At 35.5% G+C, this 18,608-nt stretch overlaps 1 protein-coding gene across 12 annotated transcripts in view; it reads left to right on the top strand.

The window, feature by feature from the left end:
• The window catches only part of KCNMA1 (potassium calcium-activated channel subfamily M alpha 1), a 479,530-nt gene that overhangs the window by 216,966 nt on the left and 243,956 nt on the right, over positions 1–18,608 (top strand). For all 12 annotated transcript variants that reach the window (XM_074155313.1, XM_074155312.1, XM_074155311.1 and 9 more), the window contains one exon: positions 8,009–8,070. In XM_074155313.1, the coding sequence (XP_074011414.1) occupies positions 8,009–8,070 (62 nt within the window). The remainder of the gene's footprint in view (positions 1–8,008; positions 8,071–18,608) is intronic.

Here is an 18,608-nt window from a genome sequence, read left to right as displayed (position 1 = left end):
ATATTTCTTTTCCTGATACAGGCCTTTCTTGATTTCCTCTTTGTTTCAGGGGATTAATTTCTCTGATGTTGAACCGTTGCAGTTAGATTTTTTTTTTTTCTAAATTAACTATACAGATTCTGGTTATGATTTTGGGGCAATCTCATGTCCATTTTATTCTTTCCATAAATTAGTGCACTTTTGTGCTTATCAAGATGTTCCATGCACAGGTGGAGATCTTTTTGTGTAGGCACTATACGAGAAAGTAAGACTCTTTGCTTGCTTCTTCATCTCACCTCAATCACTAGAGGTATTATTAGAACAAAGAGTTCCATCTGAAGTTATTTGATTCCAATTTTTCCTCTGGAAATAAAAAACCTTCTGTCACAATTGAAACATAGGAACATAGAAACAAACAAACAAATTAATTACCATGCACCACATTTCAGGGCGTTACAGAATAAGCAGAGGCTTTCCCCAGGCCTAGCACTGAATGCAACTGAATAATCAACCGTCACCGAGTGCTACTCCCCTGCTGTGTTGTATGTGTTAGGGCGACCATCCTCTAGGGCTGGGTTCTTTTGCCTTTGAGCAGTTTTACAGTTGAGCTTGTTTGCTTTTCAGTTAGCGTGATTTGATTGTTTGGCAGGTCAGTCACTCGTTTCTCTAAAATGACATTCCAGCAGGCTCACTGATGGCCCTTATCTGCAGTCAGACTATGAGGAACTTGAAAATGAGAACATCTACAACTTGAAGAATAGCTTGTATGTAACTATTACCATGTTACTATTACATTACTATTACCATTACTATGTAACTGTTACCAGCAAGACTCTTGCTTGGTGTGACTGTAGAGCCAGTCATGCATCCACTGCAAATGGGAGTTACACTTTTACCACTATACAAAAAAATTAATTTAATTTTTGTTGACCTTAATGGGAGGTGATTTGGATGATTGCTAGGTAATCAGGAGGAAGGACCTTTTAGTTTGGAGTTAAAAAAACCCCATATATATGCACATACATATATTTCTATAGATGTAATGCTATGCATTTAGCTTTAGAAAATGGCACATTGTGATAGAAAGTACTGCTATTTTTTGACTAACAAAATTAAATACTGAATTGGAAAAGTTGCATGCACTTTAATTGGTCATATTGCCAGGCACTCTCCCAGCAAACCTAATTAACTTCAAGCTACAGAGCACCATTAACAGATGGGACTTTTTGTTTTGTATTTTTTCCACTAATTAGAAAATCTCAGCCTTTTCAGGTTTATGGATTGAACAAAAATTTTCATTTTATTGTCAATATGTCAGTGGAAAGTTGAGGAAAAAAAATCACTTTGTATAAAAATCACTTTGTATAAAGAAAGAAAAATAAAGTTGAAATATTAACAGGTATTAGAAGCATGTACATAGCGAAGATATTTCATTTTTAAAAATTTTTCCTCAGATGAGGTTCCACTGGTTGGAGGTTCCACTCGAATATAAGAAAGAATTTCTTCACGGTGAGGGTGCCAGAGCCCTGGAACAGGCTGCCCAGGGAGGTTGTGGAGTCCCCTTCTTTGGAGATTTTCAAGACCCGCCTGGATGCAGTCCTGAGTAGCATTCTCTAAGCAATCCTGCTTCAGCAGGGGAGTTGGACTAGGTGATCTATACGGTCCCTTCCAACTCTAAAAAAATTCAGTGAAATTCAGTGAAATGAGATTAGGAATGTGTGAGGAAAACAAAAGTGGGTTAAGATACTAATTTTCTTTGGTTTATTTCCTGTTTTGATTTTTCATATTCCTGGGTGATTCCTGAACTTTGATCCCACAGCATCCTTTTAATAATAAAGACTTTTTTTAATTTCAAGCCGTCTGCTCAAATGAGAGGTAGTCTGTTAAAGTGTATGTAAGAAATTTGAATTTTTTATTGGAGAGAGAATAAAATGCAGCTGATGGCAGACAGGCTGAATTTGCTAATTTTGTTTTGTGTGGTTTTATTCAGAGCTGTGATCCAACTCCTAGTGACTTGTTACCTTAATTACTCACTACAGTTATGAATAGTTAGGCAAGCTAACAGTGATTCAGGCCTTTACCATGGATCTTACCTGTACCTTTCAGATAATACTCAAATTACTGTTCTGATGCATAAGTTCAATATGTGGGAACTGAATATGTGGCCGACTTTTTTTTTTTTTTGCGGGGGTGAGGGGGAGGGTGTGTAACTCTTGTGTATCTGCTGTATCTGTTTTCTCTCCCAGGAATTTTCTTTCTATATTTCTTATCACTATTAGGCAAGTCTGTAAAAAGAGGTGCTTTAAATATGAACTGTTTTTTTTAAGATATATTTACAATAAACACACAATTTTAATGCTGGGTAGTGGCTTAATAGGACCAAAATTTTAATTCCAGATAAACAAGAAGTTTATCTTAGAGATATTGAAAATAAAACCCTTTAATAAATAAAGTCCCTTTGCTCTCACAGGTAGCGCTGACATTGCTGCATAGTGTCCTACTCAGACTTGCTATTATTGTTGTGGCAGCAGTAGAGGTCTCAGCTGTGCTAGATCCATTGCAAACACCTGTAATGAAAGACAGCTGTTGCCCTAATGAGTTGACATGCAGTGTCCTTGCCAGATGAAAGCAAGAGGGGGAATAGAAAGCCTGGACAGGTCAAGTAATATGCTTTAGGTCACACACCACATGTGTGGCAGAACTAGGGATAATAACCAAGTCTTCTGATTGCTCATGATCATCCTCCAGAGCTCACGCTGACCTGCGTTACTGCTGCCTTTTATTTTTAAAATCAAATCCTTGCTATGAATTTTCCTAGAGAAATTCACTGAGATCTCACTGCCTGTTGGTTTATCTAATGGTCATTTCTCACTCCCCTTCACCTCCTCTTTTGGATAAACTTTGACTTTTCTTGGTAAATGGTAAGTTTATATGAGCTTTGCTGAAGGGGAAAATTTATATAGCGAAGAATCTCGTAAAGCTGCCAAAGTTTTCAGTACTCTTTTTAATGCATGTTGGTGACTAATTTATTTACTTTAGAATTTAATAGCTAATTAACTTTTTAGTTAATTCCTTGTTGTGTAATAAAGGTAAACAACATTTAAAAGCAGAAAATGTAATTGAAAGGAAATAACTTGCATGCAAACATTGTTAAGTGTTTGGGTTTCTAAGAAATTTTAATGTGGTTATCAAAGTTGCAAAGTTTGGATTTAGTACCTTAATTGCTTCAGGCTCAAAACCTGAAAGTTAGTAAAGGCTTTTCAAACTTGTGTGCTCTTGAACCTTTTCTGACTTCCCTGAAAGGTGGGGTTGCTCACTGTCTAGCTTGGAGGTGCTTAGTTCCTTCTAGAATTGGATGCTGAATCCTATCTGACATTCAAAGTACAGAAGAAATAGTAGAAATGTGGTTTTGGGAGGTTTTCTTGTTTGTTTGGGTTTATTTTATTTTATTTTACTTATTTTATTTTTCCCCTGTACCACCTGCCTCTTCTGCATGCAAAATGGCAGGATCAATAAGTCACCAAGACAGATTTACTAGCTAGCACACTATCCAGCAGACACCTCCCTTGAGCTTCATAGCTGTTAGCATGTATCCTGTTGGCAACAGCAGGTGCTGGCTGTAGATTTTACACTTTGCCTGTACTCACATGAGAACCAATGCATATATCACTGCTCCTTCTTCATAGTATTATGTTCCATCAAGCGTGGCTCTTATATAGGCGGTATATTAACTGCAAAATCTGTTTTCCTATATTTGTGAATAAAAGGTAAACAACAGGAAATTTCACAGTTTCTTAGAATCCTTGTTTGAACTTTTCATTTATTATTTTTTTGCTGTTAGGAACAAGATAGAATCTTATTTTCTCTTTTCATTATTTTATCACTTTGTCTTTCTCCTCCTATTCACCCACTTCAGCCCTCATTTGCTTGTATTTCCTGATTTGCTCTTGTAAGGTGGCTCATGGCTACCGGTGCATGATTAGATAGTTTTCTTTAAAGAGAAGCTGGCATTGTATACAGTTGTTCTGGAAGATATTAAGAGCGTGTTTCATCAATAAGAAATATGATCTTGCAAACCCGAATGAGGTAGAATGGCCTTCTAAGAGCCCCTGGAAATTCATGGCCTCATAAAATAGATGGTAGATATTTTGTACTTTTATCTTTGTTGGTTTAATTAGTTATACATTGGCCTGGGAGGGACCAGATAAAGAACAGAAGCAGAAAGACTGGATTCAGGGCAATGTGTTTAAGCCCAGAGAAAAGTCAGTGTACAGCTCTATCCAGAGCATGATACTAGGTCCTGCTGATGGATTTCAGAGATCCTCACTCCTGCTTTACTCCTGGGTATCAGGGTATAGTGAAAGAAAAGCCTCTAAACAAAAATTTACCATTGATTGCTATAAAAATATATATAACATTTTATTTGTCTTGGCCAATCATAAAGTTCTGAAGACCATTTTGTTGGCTGAACTAATATGAATTGTATAATTTAGCGTGATGCAGCTCCTTTAGTTCATTGTGATGTGTCCAAAGGTCATATTAAAAAAAACATCTTAATGAAGTAAGTGCTGCCAAAAAAAAAAAAAAAAAAGAGTGGAGAACACTGATTTTTAGAGCAAGAATCTATATTGCATTATAGTAAATAGCACTTACTTAATTTGTATTTATAGTAACCTAAGAGATATTAATTGCTCAGCTGTTTATATCAGCTGCAGTGCATAATTTCTTACCACTTATGGTTTTGCCTACATGGAATGCTTTCTGAATTTTGTTGTTTGTGTATAGGGTATCAGTTAATGAGACATCAATTTAAGTAAACCATTTTGGCTCTTCTGTAGTCTAGATTTGCTCAAGTCTTACTTTTGTTAAACTGCAATAATTTCACAGATGCTGGTGTATATTCGAGTCTTCGAATTAGTGCTGGGATTGCCAAGCAAGGATTAAATAATTCCAACTTCTGAAATGTAACTTGCAGCTGATGTGTCCTTAGAAATGCATGTTTTTGTTCCTAACAAATCCAGACAAGTAAATTCTATTTATCTATGAAAGAAGTACAATTGATTTCCATTTTTATGGTTAAAGGAAGTTTGGTTTTTATATTTAAGTTATGTAAATTTTCATTAAAATTGGGTCAAAACTTCAGGCTACTGACATGCAAAATTTGGTGTTCCAAAATTAATGGATCCATGAGAATGTAGCTTTATGGTCATAAGGAATAATATATATTCTCCTTTGGCAATTTGAAATATAAAAGCTAACAGATCTTTATTTCAAAGCATCATAATAAAAAGTTCAGTAGCTCGTTAATGGATATATAGTGTATGGATATAGTGTATGGATATAGAAATTAAGTGAAATTCTAAAAATATTAATAATTAACAACTTTAAGTAGTACAATAGTCTCAGGGTTGAAAAATCTAACCTTAGAATAATAAGAGTTTCAGACAGACATTTCTGAAGGCAGTACAGCACAGATTGTCATCAGGTAACAAAAAAAGGACTCTGGTGCCCTGAAGTGTTAGGGGTTACAGGATTCCTGGAAGTTTTTCAGTTTTGCTGTGTACTTCTTATTTTAATACTTGATGTTGAGAGGAATAGAAAAATAGACAACTATTGCATTTTTATTTCTTGCTTTACCTCTTGAGTTCTATGCTGTTTTGTATTAATGATGTTTGGATAGCTCAATATTGTGTGAGCAAGAATTTGCCTTTGAAATTTCAATGAGTTCTGTTTCATGTTCCACAGAATGTTCAAATGTTACAGGGTAATGAAAGATTGAAGTTCCTGCTCTAGGGTCCTTATATTACTCATTGCTGTGGATGTATTCACTGTAGCCCTCCTCGCTAATGTGAACAGCCTTTCCATTTTCCCATGTTTCTTCAATAAAGCCAGGACATTAATTCAATGCAGTTGCAGGGGAAACAGTGCCACCCGTTGGATTATCAATATCATCCTTTTTGTTACATAGGCCTGGTCCTGGAAGGTGTGCTAATCCCCTTTATGGTTATCATGGCTTAATTCTGAGAGTATTTTCTCTATGTCTGTACTTGCCCTGAAGTTTTCTTATGTTGCCCTTATTAAAATGTTTTGTTTTGTTTTCTTTTCTTTTCTGTTCTTAATGTGGATGCATAAAGTTTGACTGCAGTTTGACTGCAACAGAGCAGTCAAAGTTCTTCTGGAGCATCTTGCTAGCAGTGGAAAGCAAAGCATTTTTTACATTTTTTTTTAAAGTGGATTTTATCTGCAGTTTCTCGGACTCCTGCCTCAAAAAGGCATTGTATACTTTTGTTGAACTCTGTGTCTGGATTTTTTTTTTAAGGAAAGATTTAAGGATAGGCAGCAACTATTCCATGTTTTTCCCCCTCTTTCCTTTAATCAGATTAGTGTTTATTTTTAACTTGATACTAAGTGCTTAGTCAGTGTAGCTGCTAGCTTATAACTTCACATTTCTCAATCTTAAACAAACAGTAAGTTATTATAAATTAAAACATTCTTTCCTTCCAGACAGAGAAAAGTTATAATAGATGTGTAGCAATTGCAATGTTGTGCCAAATGCATTGGAATAATAAACAGAGCGAGTAAGCTTCTCTTCCCACGGCCTGGTTAACAAAAAAGGCAATAATTCACATACACGTATGGGTTTTTTCCTCCCTTAGCTTCTAGTTGCTGTGAGTTTGGGGTATCAGTCTGCCTGTGTTCTTACCTCTCTTCAAGCATAGTAAGTTTCCCAAAATAGGTGTTATCTCCCATGACAATCTAGCAAAGACTCTAATCTGAATCTAGACCTAAACTCACTAATTGTCTTTCTGGGTCTGAATAACCAGGCTGCTTTCAGTTTTTTTTAGGTGGGAATACAGGAAAAATCCTGCATCTGAGTCTCTATCAAATGTGTTTATATGGTATGGAAGGGTATTAATTTTATTTTTAAAAATTTTAATATAACTCTAACCAGATTGGTTCAGGCCCTGCTTTTTCCACACACTTGATGTTTTCAACTCAATACCTCTGTCATTTAGCAAAGGAAAAAATGTGTTTCTCTGCTAGCAGGATAAAAATGGAGTTTAAGATCCTGTTCTCTTGTTTTTCTGTGATTTTTGGGGACATTATGAATTGTAACGTTAGGTACGTGTTTTGGGGCAACAGATGAGAAAGCAAGCCTGGATTTAAAATCAGATATATATTACAGTAGGGGAATGGTGTAGTTTTGCATACATATCTTGGTGTTTGGTATAGCATGGGAATCTGGAGCTTCTTGCAAAATTTAGATATTTGCATTTTAAAGGCAATTCTATGAATTGTCATAGAACACTTAAATTCCTTAAGTGTCTTGGAAGATCTTACCCTGAATCTATGTAACTTTATTTAAGTGGCACAGTGTTGATTATTATGGGATTGGATGTAACTAAAAAACAAGGTTGGTGTACAGTTATGCTGTTTTTTTTTCTAGACGACTCCTTTAACAAATGGCTGAATGTTGTAACCAAAGACTTGCTACGTTAAATGGAAAATAAAAGTCCAGCTTTGTGTACTTTGCAAAACTTGAAAGAATGGGAAGAGTCTTATAGAGTCCTAAACAGATTACGAGTTTAGTTTCTCAAATTTCATTTTCAGCATTAGATGGTCATTTTGGCATTCTTCAGCTCAAAACTCCTGCTATAGGGTGAATCTGTTGTTTCAATTTTGGGTCTGATAAAGCTACAGTGTGATTTGAATGCCATGCAGTTGGATTGCTTGCCATTTGAAATTGAAGAATATAGTTTAGCAGAGGTTAGGATTTAGGACCTAATTGTATACTGGATTTCCCTGAGCTAGGATTCGACTTGTCTCTTTTTCAATGCAAGAAAGCACTCTATGATAATATATAGTGTTTGAAATTCAAGTAGGAACAGCTTTCTAAAGAAAATGACAGCTGAAATGAAAAGAAATACTAGTTTATGATTAATTTTCCTTGTCTTTTTTTTTGTGTGTAAAAGAGTAAATGTTTGACTTTAACACTGTTAAATCTCTTTTCTTTTCTTTTCTTTTGTAGGTTGTCTTAGTCTTCGCTCTTAGTATTGGTGCTCTTGTAATATACTTCATAGATTCATCAAAGTGAGTATTCTAGTACATTCTCCTTTCCTGCAGCAATTATGCATCTTTAAATTGCTCCATTCATCTACTTCAAATCAGTGCTTGGTCTCATTGCCTGATTGCGAAGAACTTTATAATAGTACATGGTCTACCAAAATAACGCAAGAATGGGAAAAAGATCTTAAATAAACTAGATTGAACACAGTCACATTGGGTCTGTAGAATGAATAGAGAGAAAAACTACTTTTGTGTGTTGAGATTATACATACTGTTGCAAAATTATTTTTTCATGTTTATTGGGCATATGTAGAATCTTTCAAATTCAAGAGTAGGATAAGAAATACAGGGGAAGAATATTTGCCAAAAATTGCATTTGCAGGAGACTGACAGAAACACTTCTGAAAAACTGTGAATGAATTAGTATAAGCACTATATATTGCATATCTGTTCAGATTTCCAACTACTGGGTTTGATAGATTTCTCCCAAGATAAGATGAGCCAGGAAAAATCTGCTAAGCATCTCAATATTTTTTTAGATTTACACCATTAGATTTACAACATTATCATATAGCATTGTAGTTTTGGCCAGGCAACAGAAAGTTTGGTCCTGAGCTTTGAGGTATGTGATGGTTTGATACAAACCAGCGTAACTGGGAATATCCTCTCTTTGGTATTATTCATATTCCACCCTTGTTTTCATATCAAGTTGGACACTGTCAGTGGTGTAACAGGCAAATTGGTAGCCTAACACAGAAGAAACCGATAAAAAGGGACTTAATAGAATATTATGCTGTTCAATCCAGTTATTTTGGGAGGATTATATACTGAATTATCAATAGCATTCTAAAGCTCTAGGACTACTTCTTTACTGCTTTGCTCCAAACTAGTTTTAGGCTTGCCATTACTGCGATGGTTAAGATGGTATGCTGGAGGCACTCCGCGTGAGCCAGCCTGGCTCTCTGTAACGGCAGTGGTTATGTTCTAAAACAAGTCTTACGTGACTCGGAAAATCGGACATTTCACTGTTGACATCTGTACATACTGATACTTAGGTAGGTGGTAGCACCGCCAAAATGCATTCTTGAATACATGGAGTGTGAGTTTCAAGCCATACCTTTGTAGCCTAGATGTGTCAAGCATAACACAACTAAGGTAGAGATTTTCTTTGTGGAGAGGAGCCAAGTGGTGGGAAAACTCAAGTTCTACCTTCAGCTCCCTTGAAGTGAGGACAATACTTTTTCCTTCTTAACGTTGTGGTGAGTGTTCTCATTAATTTTAGCAATTTTTTTTTTAATATGTCACCACTGAAGCGTCTAAGTTGATGCTTTTCTGAAGATCTTATTTAAAACTTTTCAAAGCACAATGGCAAAGCTTCTGGGTGCCCAACATATCCAAGTCAAAAGTGTCAAATAGAATAAAACCTGTTTTCACTTACATTTCAATTTCAGACTAACAAAATACAGCTATTTGTTGGGGTAATTGTCTTTTGAGAAACTAATGGGTTGTATAATGATTTTTAGGCGCTGCGTTATAGAAGCCTTTGGTTGTTTTCCTTAAGGAGAGAAAAACTGACAACATGGGAGATTTCTCTGGGGTGCTTAACCTTTCTGTGGCCCACATAATCCATGTGCTGATACCAGCTTTTTGGCTGCTCTGTCAATGGAGGTAGAAAAGTGTTTTAACTGTAGGTTTCTCTGGGGTTTTGGCCAACATTTAGCTCCCTGCTGCAGTTTAAATTCAGTAACCTCAAGTTAATATACTCTACTTTCACACTTTTCCTTTGTTTTCTCCCCCTTCTCTCTTACCCTACTTTCTTCCCACACATATCACAGAATCACATATGTGAGATTTTTGTTTGGTGGGTTTTTTTTTGTAAATACTCATTAGTATTTACAAAATTAAGGTTAGAATTCAGGTTAGAAACTCCCCAGATGTATCCCTTAAATGAAAAATTCTGCTTTATCCTCTGTTAGGAGATGACCTGACACTCATTTCAGCAATGCAGATTCAAATGCATGATTAGTAAAACTCATTCCTTTTAGAGTTTGGTCAAACAGGAAATAATTTAGGTAGGATGAGGGGAAGGCTTGTGATATCCTCGACAAAACAACTGGAACAATGCAGAGTATGTCTTGTCCGGAGCAGTGGAGACAAACAGGACCTAGTGCACACACCAGACAAATAGTGATATATACCACTGCATGCTTTCCCTTGACAATGCGTTCTATAGCTGTTGTATTCCACATGTGCCATGGACACCTAGCTGTCATTTGATCTTATGCATAGAGTGACAAAAATCATGTCTTCAATCCAAAGCTGAAGAGTACTAGTGTAAGCATTTATCTAAAACAAAATGCCTGTGATCTGCCCATCCAAGACTCTTAATCTGTCAGTGGTTTTGCAGATGCAATGGCAGATATGTCCACAAAGGAACCCTCCATGACTTCATACATAACGGACATCAAGAAAGATGGGAATAACACCACCACTTTCTTAGATGGTGAAGGAAGGGAAAAGAGTGGAAAGACCACTGAGTTTTGTCAGGCAAGGTTGTGTGTCATGTTCTAGTGGAAGATGCTGAGGAAGTCAGTAAGGCTCATAGTGAAGATATTACCCATTGCTCCCTCTGCTGTATTCACGGTACAAGGAAGGTGACTGGAGGCAAAATGAATGCTGTCACAGCTGTGAGAGGAGGGTAAACTAAGAGTATTTCTATGCTACCCAGTTCACCACTCTAGCAGACACTCTTCCAGGCTAGTGCCACATGAAATGGTATGTCCAGTGCAATGCTATTTGGAGAGATCTGAGGTCAGAAAATAGTGCAGTTTCATCAACATAGTATCCTCCATACCAACTAGTCCTACATCTCAGCAGAGCCAATTAAGCAGCTTTGTGTTGCTATACGTCTGTACTAATTCTGGTTCTGGCACAAGCTTAGGGATCTCTGCACCATACTCCATTATAAAATCACAGAATCACAGAATCACAGAGGTTGGAATATAGGCACAGTTTTGATCCAATACATCTACTTTAATCTGAATTGACTTTTCTTAGTAAAAAGCAGTACTTAACTCACCTTTTAAGAAAGGTTCTGAACAAAATCACAAAAATAATCATTCTTGGTGGGAAGAATGAAAGTTATTCATTTTGAAAACTATAGGGATTATTCCAATACTCTTCATTAAAATTATTCTGTTGGTTATTCAATGCTTCTACTTTTTACAAGCCACCAACTTCAATCATTGTCTCCTAGTACCACATAGAATATTTTTCTTTAAAGTGCATATGTACACTTTCAGTGATGCATGGTAGCAACTATTGGAAGATTTCAGTCCTTAAGCAGGGGATTTATTTAACTGAGAAGTTACCGTCTTGGCATCCCTGTCAATTAAATCTGGTCACATCCTTGTAGGAAATGTTTCACTTATTACTAAGGACTAGACTCCTTCCTTCCTTTATTTGTTGAATCTCCTTCATAAAATACTGTTTTCTTGGACAATGGTGTTTTTCAGTACTGGAAATAGCAGTTAAATGTGAAACATTTGCCAAAGAGATATTATAAATATCACCCACATAATTATTTTAATCTCTAGGTAACGAATAACGAAATAATTACATTTTTATTTTTAGAGATTCCTTCACTTTAATATCTGTCTTCCATTTTTAGTTTCAATAAAAGCAGAACGCTCAAAGAAGTCATAAGCAGTTAGTTAGAAAAGTTTTGATTAAGAAAGTGATCTACTTTAGTACAGAATAGCGTTATATATCCTAATAATAATTCTTTTCCAATTCACATTTTCTTTAAAATTTTTTATCATTTAATTCTTCAAGGTAAGGAAATATGGAATTATCCTTCATTCTTCAGAGGAAAATCCGACTTGATGTGCACTCTTTAGATGGTTCTCTAGAGTCCACTGAAGAAGTGCTGCAGAAGAATAGAGAGCTTGATACCTGCCAATACCTTCTCATTTTCCATACTTTTTTTATAAGTAGTTTTCGCAACCTTCCTCCTCCCTGTGTCTGCTTCTGTATATTTTTCTGCATGTTAAAGGTATTTTAACAAATATAGATGGAAGTAATTCTCTGAGTTCTATTTACATCAGTATTAAAGATGTATTGTCTATTTTCATTTCCATTTGTCATCCTGACCTCTGCATATTGTACTGAACTAGTGACTCGGATTAGAGAATAACATTTGCTTACCATTATCATCATTCGGCACGGTCAGTAAAAGCACTAGCAGAGAACTCAACTTCTCACTAAACTGGTAACTCAGCGCTCCCATTTTCTATTTCTTGTTATGGCAGTAGCATGGAAACTCTTTAGGATGTTAATATCCTTTTCTACTCTGGTTCTGTTTTCTCTTCTGGGGTGCAATGCAATGTGATATGCAACCATAGATATAAGCTGTGCTTTTGAGGTACAGAAATTTTTTTTTTTTTTTGCTAAAGAACTTGCTTTCTAATGACCAGTTATTGTTGTCCTGCCTCTTGAAGTTTACCTCGTTTACTGGAATCCCTTTGCCAAAAACTGATGTCAATGTAGAAATAATAGAACCCATCAATGGCAAGGTGAAAACGTTAAAACACTCATAATTTGCTTTAAGTGTTCTATTCACATGTGTTTTTCAGTTTTTGGAGTTTGTATTTTCAGAGGCACCAGTGTAGTTATTCCTAAATAGCTAATTTTTTCCAATACTGTGTTACGTATTGTACTTGATTAGAATTGTACATAAAAGTGCCATCTGGCAATGAGTGTAAAACAGCTGGATCCAAGAATAACAGTGGCACTGTGAATAGGAAGATTTATAAAAATATACACACAGGCATATAGGTTCATGCTGAGCCCTGAGCTTGCTCTCAACTGTTGCCTTCTTAATCAGACAGCTTTATTTCTTTTTATATGTGGAAAAGAAAAAAGTTAAGCTTATGGACAACTCTACTTCTGAAATCTCAGATACATAGAACATAAAGAAGTACTTTCTCCTTTTCATACTGATTGTATAAAATCCCATTTGCCTAGACCTGATATCCAGGAAACCTGAATGTGTCTATTCTAGACTTGCCTTAAAACTTTCCAAGTTTCTAAAACTATCTGAAAATACCCTATGTATCCTCTGCATCTCCGTACCCCTTTCATCAATGCCACAACAGGAGAGAGAGCACAAAGATGTACTTTCAGCCACCACAAACTAAGCTTTGATTGACACTTATCATCCTCTACTGTGTGGGAGAGTGAGAGCTTGGCCCACTTGGGATTACATTCATTGTGAATTAATCCCTGAAGAGTATGCGATAATGCAATTTAAAACACAGTTTTAATTTATCAGATCACTTATCTTTATGGCTCTAGGATATAGTTTATTGAGATAGTGTTCTTTGACAGTGAACCACAAAGTTAATTTCAACCATTAATCAAATAATTTTATAAGAAAAAAGAAAACATTGTTAAGATACTAAACTGCTGATATTCTGACTGGTGCATCATTACTCATTCTTTTGTCCAGCTTTATTAAATACATATATAAAAGGTATCCACATACATATTTGGCTGCGTAAAAATGCACTCCAACCTAACGACTCATTAATTGTATACATATGTTCTGTTCTTTATGTGGATGACTTGTAGAAAGGACTGTCATTTCCTTCTGGAATGCAGTTTTCTTGAGCTTCATCTGTCTCCTGTGGTGCCTTTCAGTTCAGTTTTTTGGCCTTGTCTTTAATCTTTGGAGTGAAGCCAGTCTTTGTTACCTACTTGCTTAGTAGTCAGATTAGCTGGAAACACAGATGTCAGGGATGCTATACTAGAAATTGCTTAACAAAACAATGCAAAATTGAAAGTCTAGTTTCTTGTTTTGAAGGATTCACACTGTTTTTTTGCCATTGTATGGGAATAGATTTAGAAGGATGCATTGGAAATAAATATTATAATTGAGGAAATTCCTATGTGAGGAAAAGTTTCATTAGAAAGTTCTCTTGGAATGTTTTATTAGCAAAAAATCTTTTTCCTAACTGGCATTTTATTTCAAGTCCTTATGAACTTTTTTATTCTGTGGGAATATTTGAGTATAAGTTGTGATTGGGTACCATGTTTGGCTTTGCTGCTTGTTTGCTACTGCTGCTATTTTGTCTTCTGAAAGATATTTGATTTAGTGCAGCAAAATGTTCTATAGACATACTACAAACCTGATGAGGCTTATTTATTTAAATCTGTTACAGATACAGACTGTCACTGCCCAAGAGAATTCACATCTTTCTCATTTGTTTAGGTTATGTTAACCCTTTTACAGGTGTGCCTGAGGCATGAAGTTTAACTGAGTCGTTCAGTAAGCTTGCGTAAATGCCAAAAAATCAAGTCTTTTTAGATATCAATCTCTTATTATCATTACAAATCAATCAGCTTTTCCACATCACCTGGACTAATCTGCAGAACATTTGATGACTCTTTCTTGGTTTCATGGCCCTTAGGGGAAAAAACAATTGAATTTTCAATTGTAAATCAAACAATTCGGTGCTGCTACATCTGAATTTTGAGTGAATTCCAGTGGCCTGATTTATAAAAAAATTAAGATGTTTGTAAGATGATCAGAAATATACTTCTTAGAGAAGGTTCTGTGTTTTGATCTTTGATTTTGTTAGTTCACAAAATATTCTAATAAATATTATTATAAGATTCAGGTTACAGTTTGATTAATTTTTTTTTAAGTGTTGTGAATGTATTTTTCTTTTACATTTGTATGTCTTGCAGTTTTAAAAGAATGCTGTTTTTTGCTCCAATAAACAGTTTTAGAGCTATGCTGTATCATTTTGTTGAGGACTTCCCTTGCAGTTCAGGCTCCTGTGCTCTTAAGTATTGTGTTTACCAGTATTTTGAGTGCGCACAGATTCTACATAGCATTTTAACCTTCGTATTTGAGGAGTTCAGTAGGGCTTAAATAACACTAAGCTTTGCATCAGCCCTTCCTACTTATCATGAAATTCACTCATGCAAAAATATTTTAATTGTATTTATAAAACTATTCCTTGTCTTACTACACTCATTAACCCACACTAAGTGGTCACTGGAACATTAATGTGTACTTAAAGTAAGAAGGAGACTTAATATATATACATTTTGTTCATGATGCATGAATAGGAATGAAGAAGCTGACTTTAAATTCTGGGATCTGGTTCAAGGAAATGTTGTTAGATGATATTTACCATTGCTCAAATTGCTAAAATTACAATGGTCTGTATCTTGGCAAGTAGATTAAAACAGTATTATTCCCTCCATAATGAGAATTCTTGGGAAATAATAAAGATTATCCAAATCCCACACGGTACCCTGTGGCCAGGTTCCTTGTCAATTTTGATTTTTTTCTTCATTTTAACTTTGGTAATACTGCAGCAATTTCTGGCCATTTCTGCGTGCTGATAGATTTTGTCCCATGTTGAAGTAAATCCAGTTGGATTTGTTCTCCGCACTTCTCCTTTACAAAAAGAGTTAAAAATAGAGAGTTAATTGCTAAAGCAAACTTAGTTTTATTAACTTCTCAGTAGGCAAATGGGAGTGACAGGTGTCATTTTTTGATGTAAATAAAGTTTAGGTTAAATATGTAAATGAATTTCTCTTGAGCCATTATTTTAAGTCACCTGTTTTTTACTATTATAGCAGAAATATAACTTCAGCTCTTCCTACTGCTGATTCTTGGCAAATGATAAAATGTGTGGTCTATAAAGACTCTGTCAGCACCCTTTAAACTCATACAGCATTAAACAAGATTTTCAGTCATAATAAGGGCAAATTTTGTCCTTACTGTTTGTAATAGATAACTGAGCATACACCTTTGTTGGTTTAATTGAAAAGTGATTTGCAGAAGAATTCGTGGCAATGAAGATTAAGTTTCTTCATTGCTCTGCAAAGTTCCATGGAAAATGTCCAGAGCTAAGATTCATTGCTTTCATAATGGCGCACTACAGTTGAAGCCAGGTAGGTCTGCAGTGCAATGTATCCTCTGCACGCAATGAAATACCAGAAAGATGGAAGATGGTACAGATGGTGTTAATTATGAGTGAAATCCAGCAAAAACATTATTATAAGGCAAAAAAACCAACCAAACAACAACAAAAAAATAGAGCCACAATGGGGTGGGGGGGAAAACCCAGACAATTATATTCCATGTGTTAGGATACACTTAGCTGTCTAGAATACATGGGTTAGGTATGATTGTATGTTTTCTAGGTTTGTTGGTAGACATCTGTCTCTTGAGATACAGAAACGAGTCATTCTAAGGTGTTATCTTTCTTGAATTATTAAAAATGTTGGATATAGTGAGTCATACCTGTAGAAATTAGATGCATTTTTTTATGTACTATCCATCTCTTAGCTCAGAGTTTGCATTTGTTCCCTGATATGCTGAGAGAGCTCAAATTTGGTAAATTATATGCAGATAAAATTTGTAAAACGCTACCTGAATAGCTCTTCCAATCTACTTACGAGTTGAGGAACGTTGTAAAACTCCTTCATAAAACTTTCTAGTATTCTTTAGCTAGACTATATTAATAAATAAAAATAATATGTTTGTTATATGGATGAATCAATATTGGGTTACAATGATTATCACTAGTTATACATAATCACTGGGTATGCAATACGGAACTATCCTATTTTCTCCAGACAAAACAATGCAGTGAAGTTCCTATTAATGCCAGCAGAATGTGTTTGCTCTATGGTCAGAATTAATTGTTGCAAATGAACTAAATGAGAAATACTGTGAATGAATTTCAGATAAAATGGAGAAAAAAAAAAGTTTTCTTTTATAAAATTAGCAGATCAAGCTCTGGGGAAGTTCTTGGTTCTGTTTTTACTCCTTAGTATTATACAGAAATTCTTATTAATTGTGATACACAATCCTGATGATCTGATAAATTGCAATGGGATAAATTTTCTGAAGTGCTAGGCCTTGTAAAACATTTCAGTAAGGTCAAAATTTCTAGAAAACATCTAAAGAAAAAGAAATTAATAAATTTGTGGCATAAATCACATCTGTTTTGTACATGCAGTTCTGGAAAGAAGCCATTATCATCTTCTGTTTGGTTTGTTTTCAGTATTTTACTAACCAGCTTTTATTTCAACATGTAACTTTATTTGAGCTGTCTTGATGCAGAATGTCTGAATTGTTGAGATTGGAGGGGATGTCAAGAGATTGTTTAGTCTCACTGTTCTGCTTCAAGCAGGCTTACCGAGAGCAGGGTGCTCCGGACTGTGTCCAGCAGGGTGTTGAATATCTCCAAGGATGGAGACTCCACAGTCTCTCTGGGCAACCTGTTCTGCCCAGCCTCTGGTTCTGTTTAATGCCTTCACAGTCCAATATGATTGGTTTTTTTTTCTTATGTTTAATTGCAATTCCGTGTATTTCAGCTAATGTAATTTCCTCTTGTCCTGTCATTGGGTATCACTGAGAAGAGTCTGGTTCCATTTTCTTTACTCCTAAAGAAGGCTCCATCAGGTATTTATACACGTTGATAACATCCTGCTGAGCCTTCTCTTTTCCATCAAAACAGTCCCAGCTCTCTCAGCCCTTAATCATCTTTGTGGCCCATCACTGGTCTCACTTCTGGATGTCTATACCTCCATGCTGAAGACACATTTCCTAATGCAGCCCAGGATGCTGCTGATCATCTTTAGTACAAGGGCACATTGCTGGCTTGTATTCAACATGTACACCAGGACCCTCGGGTCCTTTTCTGCAAAGCTCTTTCCAGCTGCAGCCAATTGCACCCTAAGGAATCACTGAAAGTTCAAGCTTGTATCGTTTTGCTATTCCAAAAATAAGTCAGTAATTTTAAATAACAAAACTTTATATGTGCAGTTATACTTAGTGACTTTATTTGTATGAAAAGTTGCCACATAGAGCTCTATGTAAATATCTGTCACTTGAATTAATAGTGTTTATACCAAACATAGCAGGCTTAAGAGTTTGATCTTCAAGAAGCTAAGTCCTCATTTTACATGAGCCAATTCTTACATGGTTTAAATCTCAGCATCTCTTAGAATATTAACTGGACAAATGGGAGTATTGTATTTCAAGAATCAAATCCTTTTTTTAAAGGGCCAGACAGAATTTGCTCTTTTTTTTTTTTTTTTTTTTTTTTTTGAAGCATTTTGCCATTAGTTTTTCCTTCTCCAATTTGTACTGAATAGCCAGAAATTTCGGGTTGATATGGACAAAAATCTGTATCACTGGCATGTTTGCAGGAGGGCACGACATGTTGCTCTCTCTAGTTTATCTCTTTTAAGGATGAATGGAGGAAATTCAACTCTGAATTAAATGTTGTCGAATCTGAATAGCTTGTTAGCTATATTTACAAAACAAGGTTTTTTTCAAAGGAGCAGGATTTTACACTAAAACCTGGCTTCATTTTTTTTGTGGTGAGGAAAGGAAGTGAAATTTCTAGGCTAACACCAGTAGAATATCTTAAGCCTTGGTAAGGCCTCAAAGCATGCTGCTTTTTCTACACCATCATATCAGAAATGTGTAGACAAACTAATGAGAGAGTCTGGAGAAAAACAGGAATGAT

Source organism: Numenius arquata, chromosome 10 (genome assembly GCF_964106895.1).
Source record: "Numenius arquata chromosome 10, bNumArq3.hap1.1, whole genome shotgun sequence".
NCBI classification, from domain to species: Eukaryota; Metazoa; Chordata; class Aves; order Charadriiformes; family Scolopacidae; genus Numenius; species Numenius arquata.
Note: the sequence above shows the minus strand (reverse complement) of the source record. Positions and strands in the feature narration are given on the sequence as shown.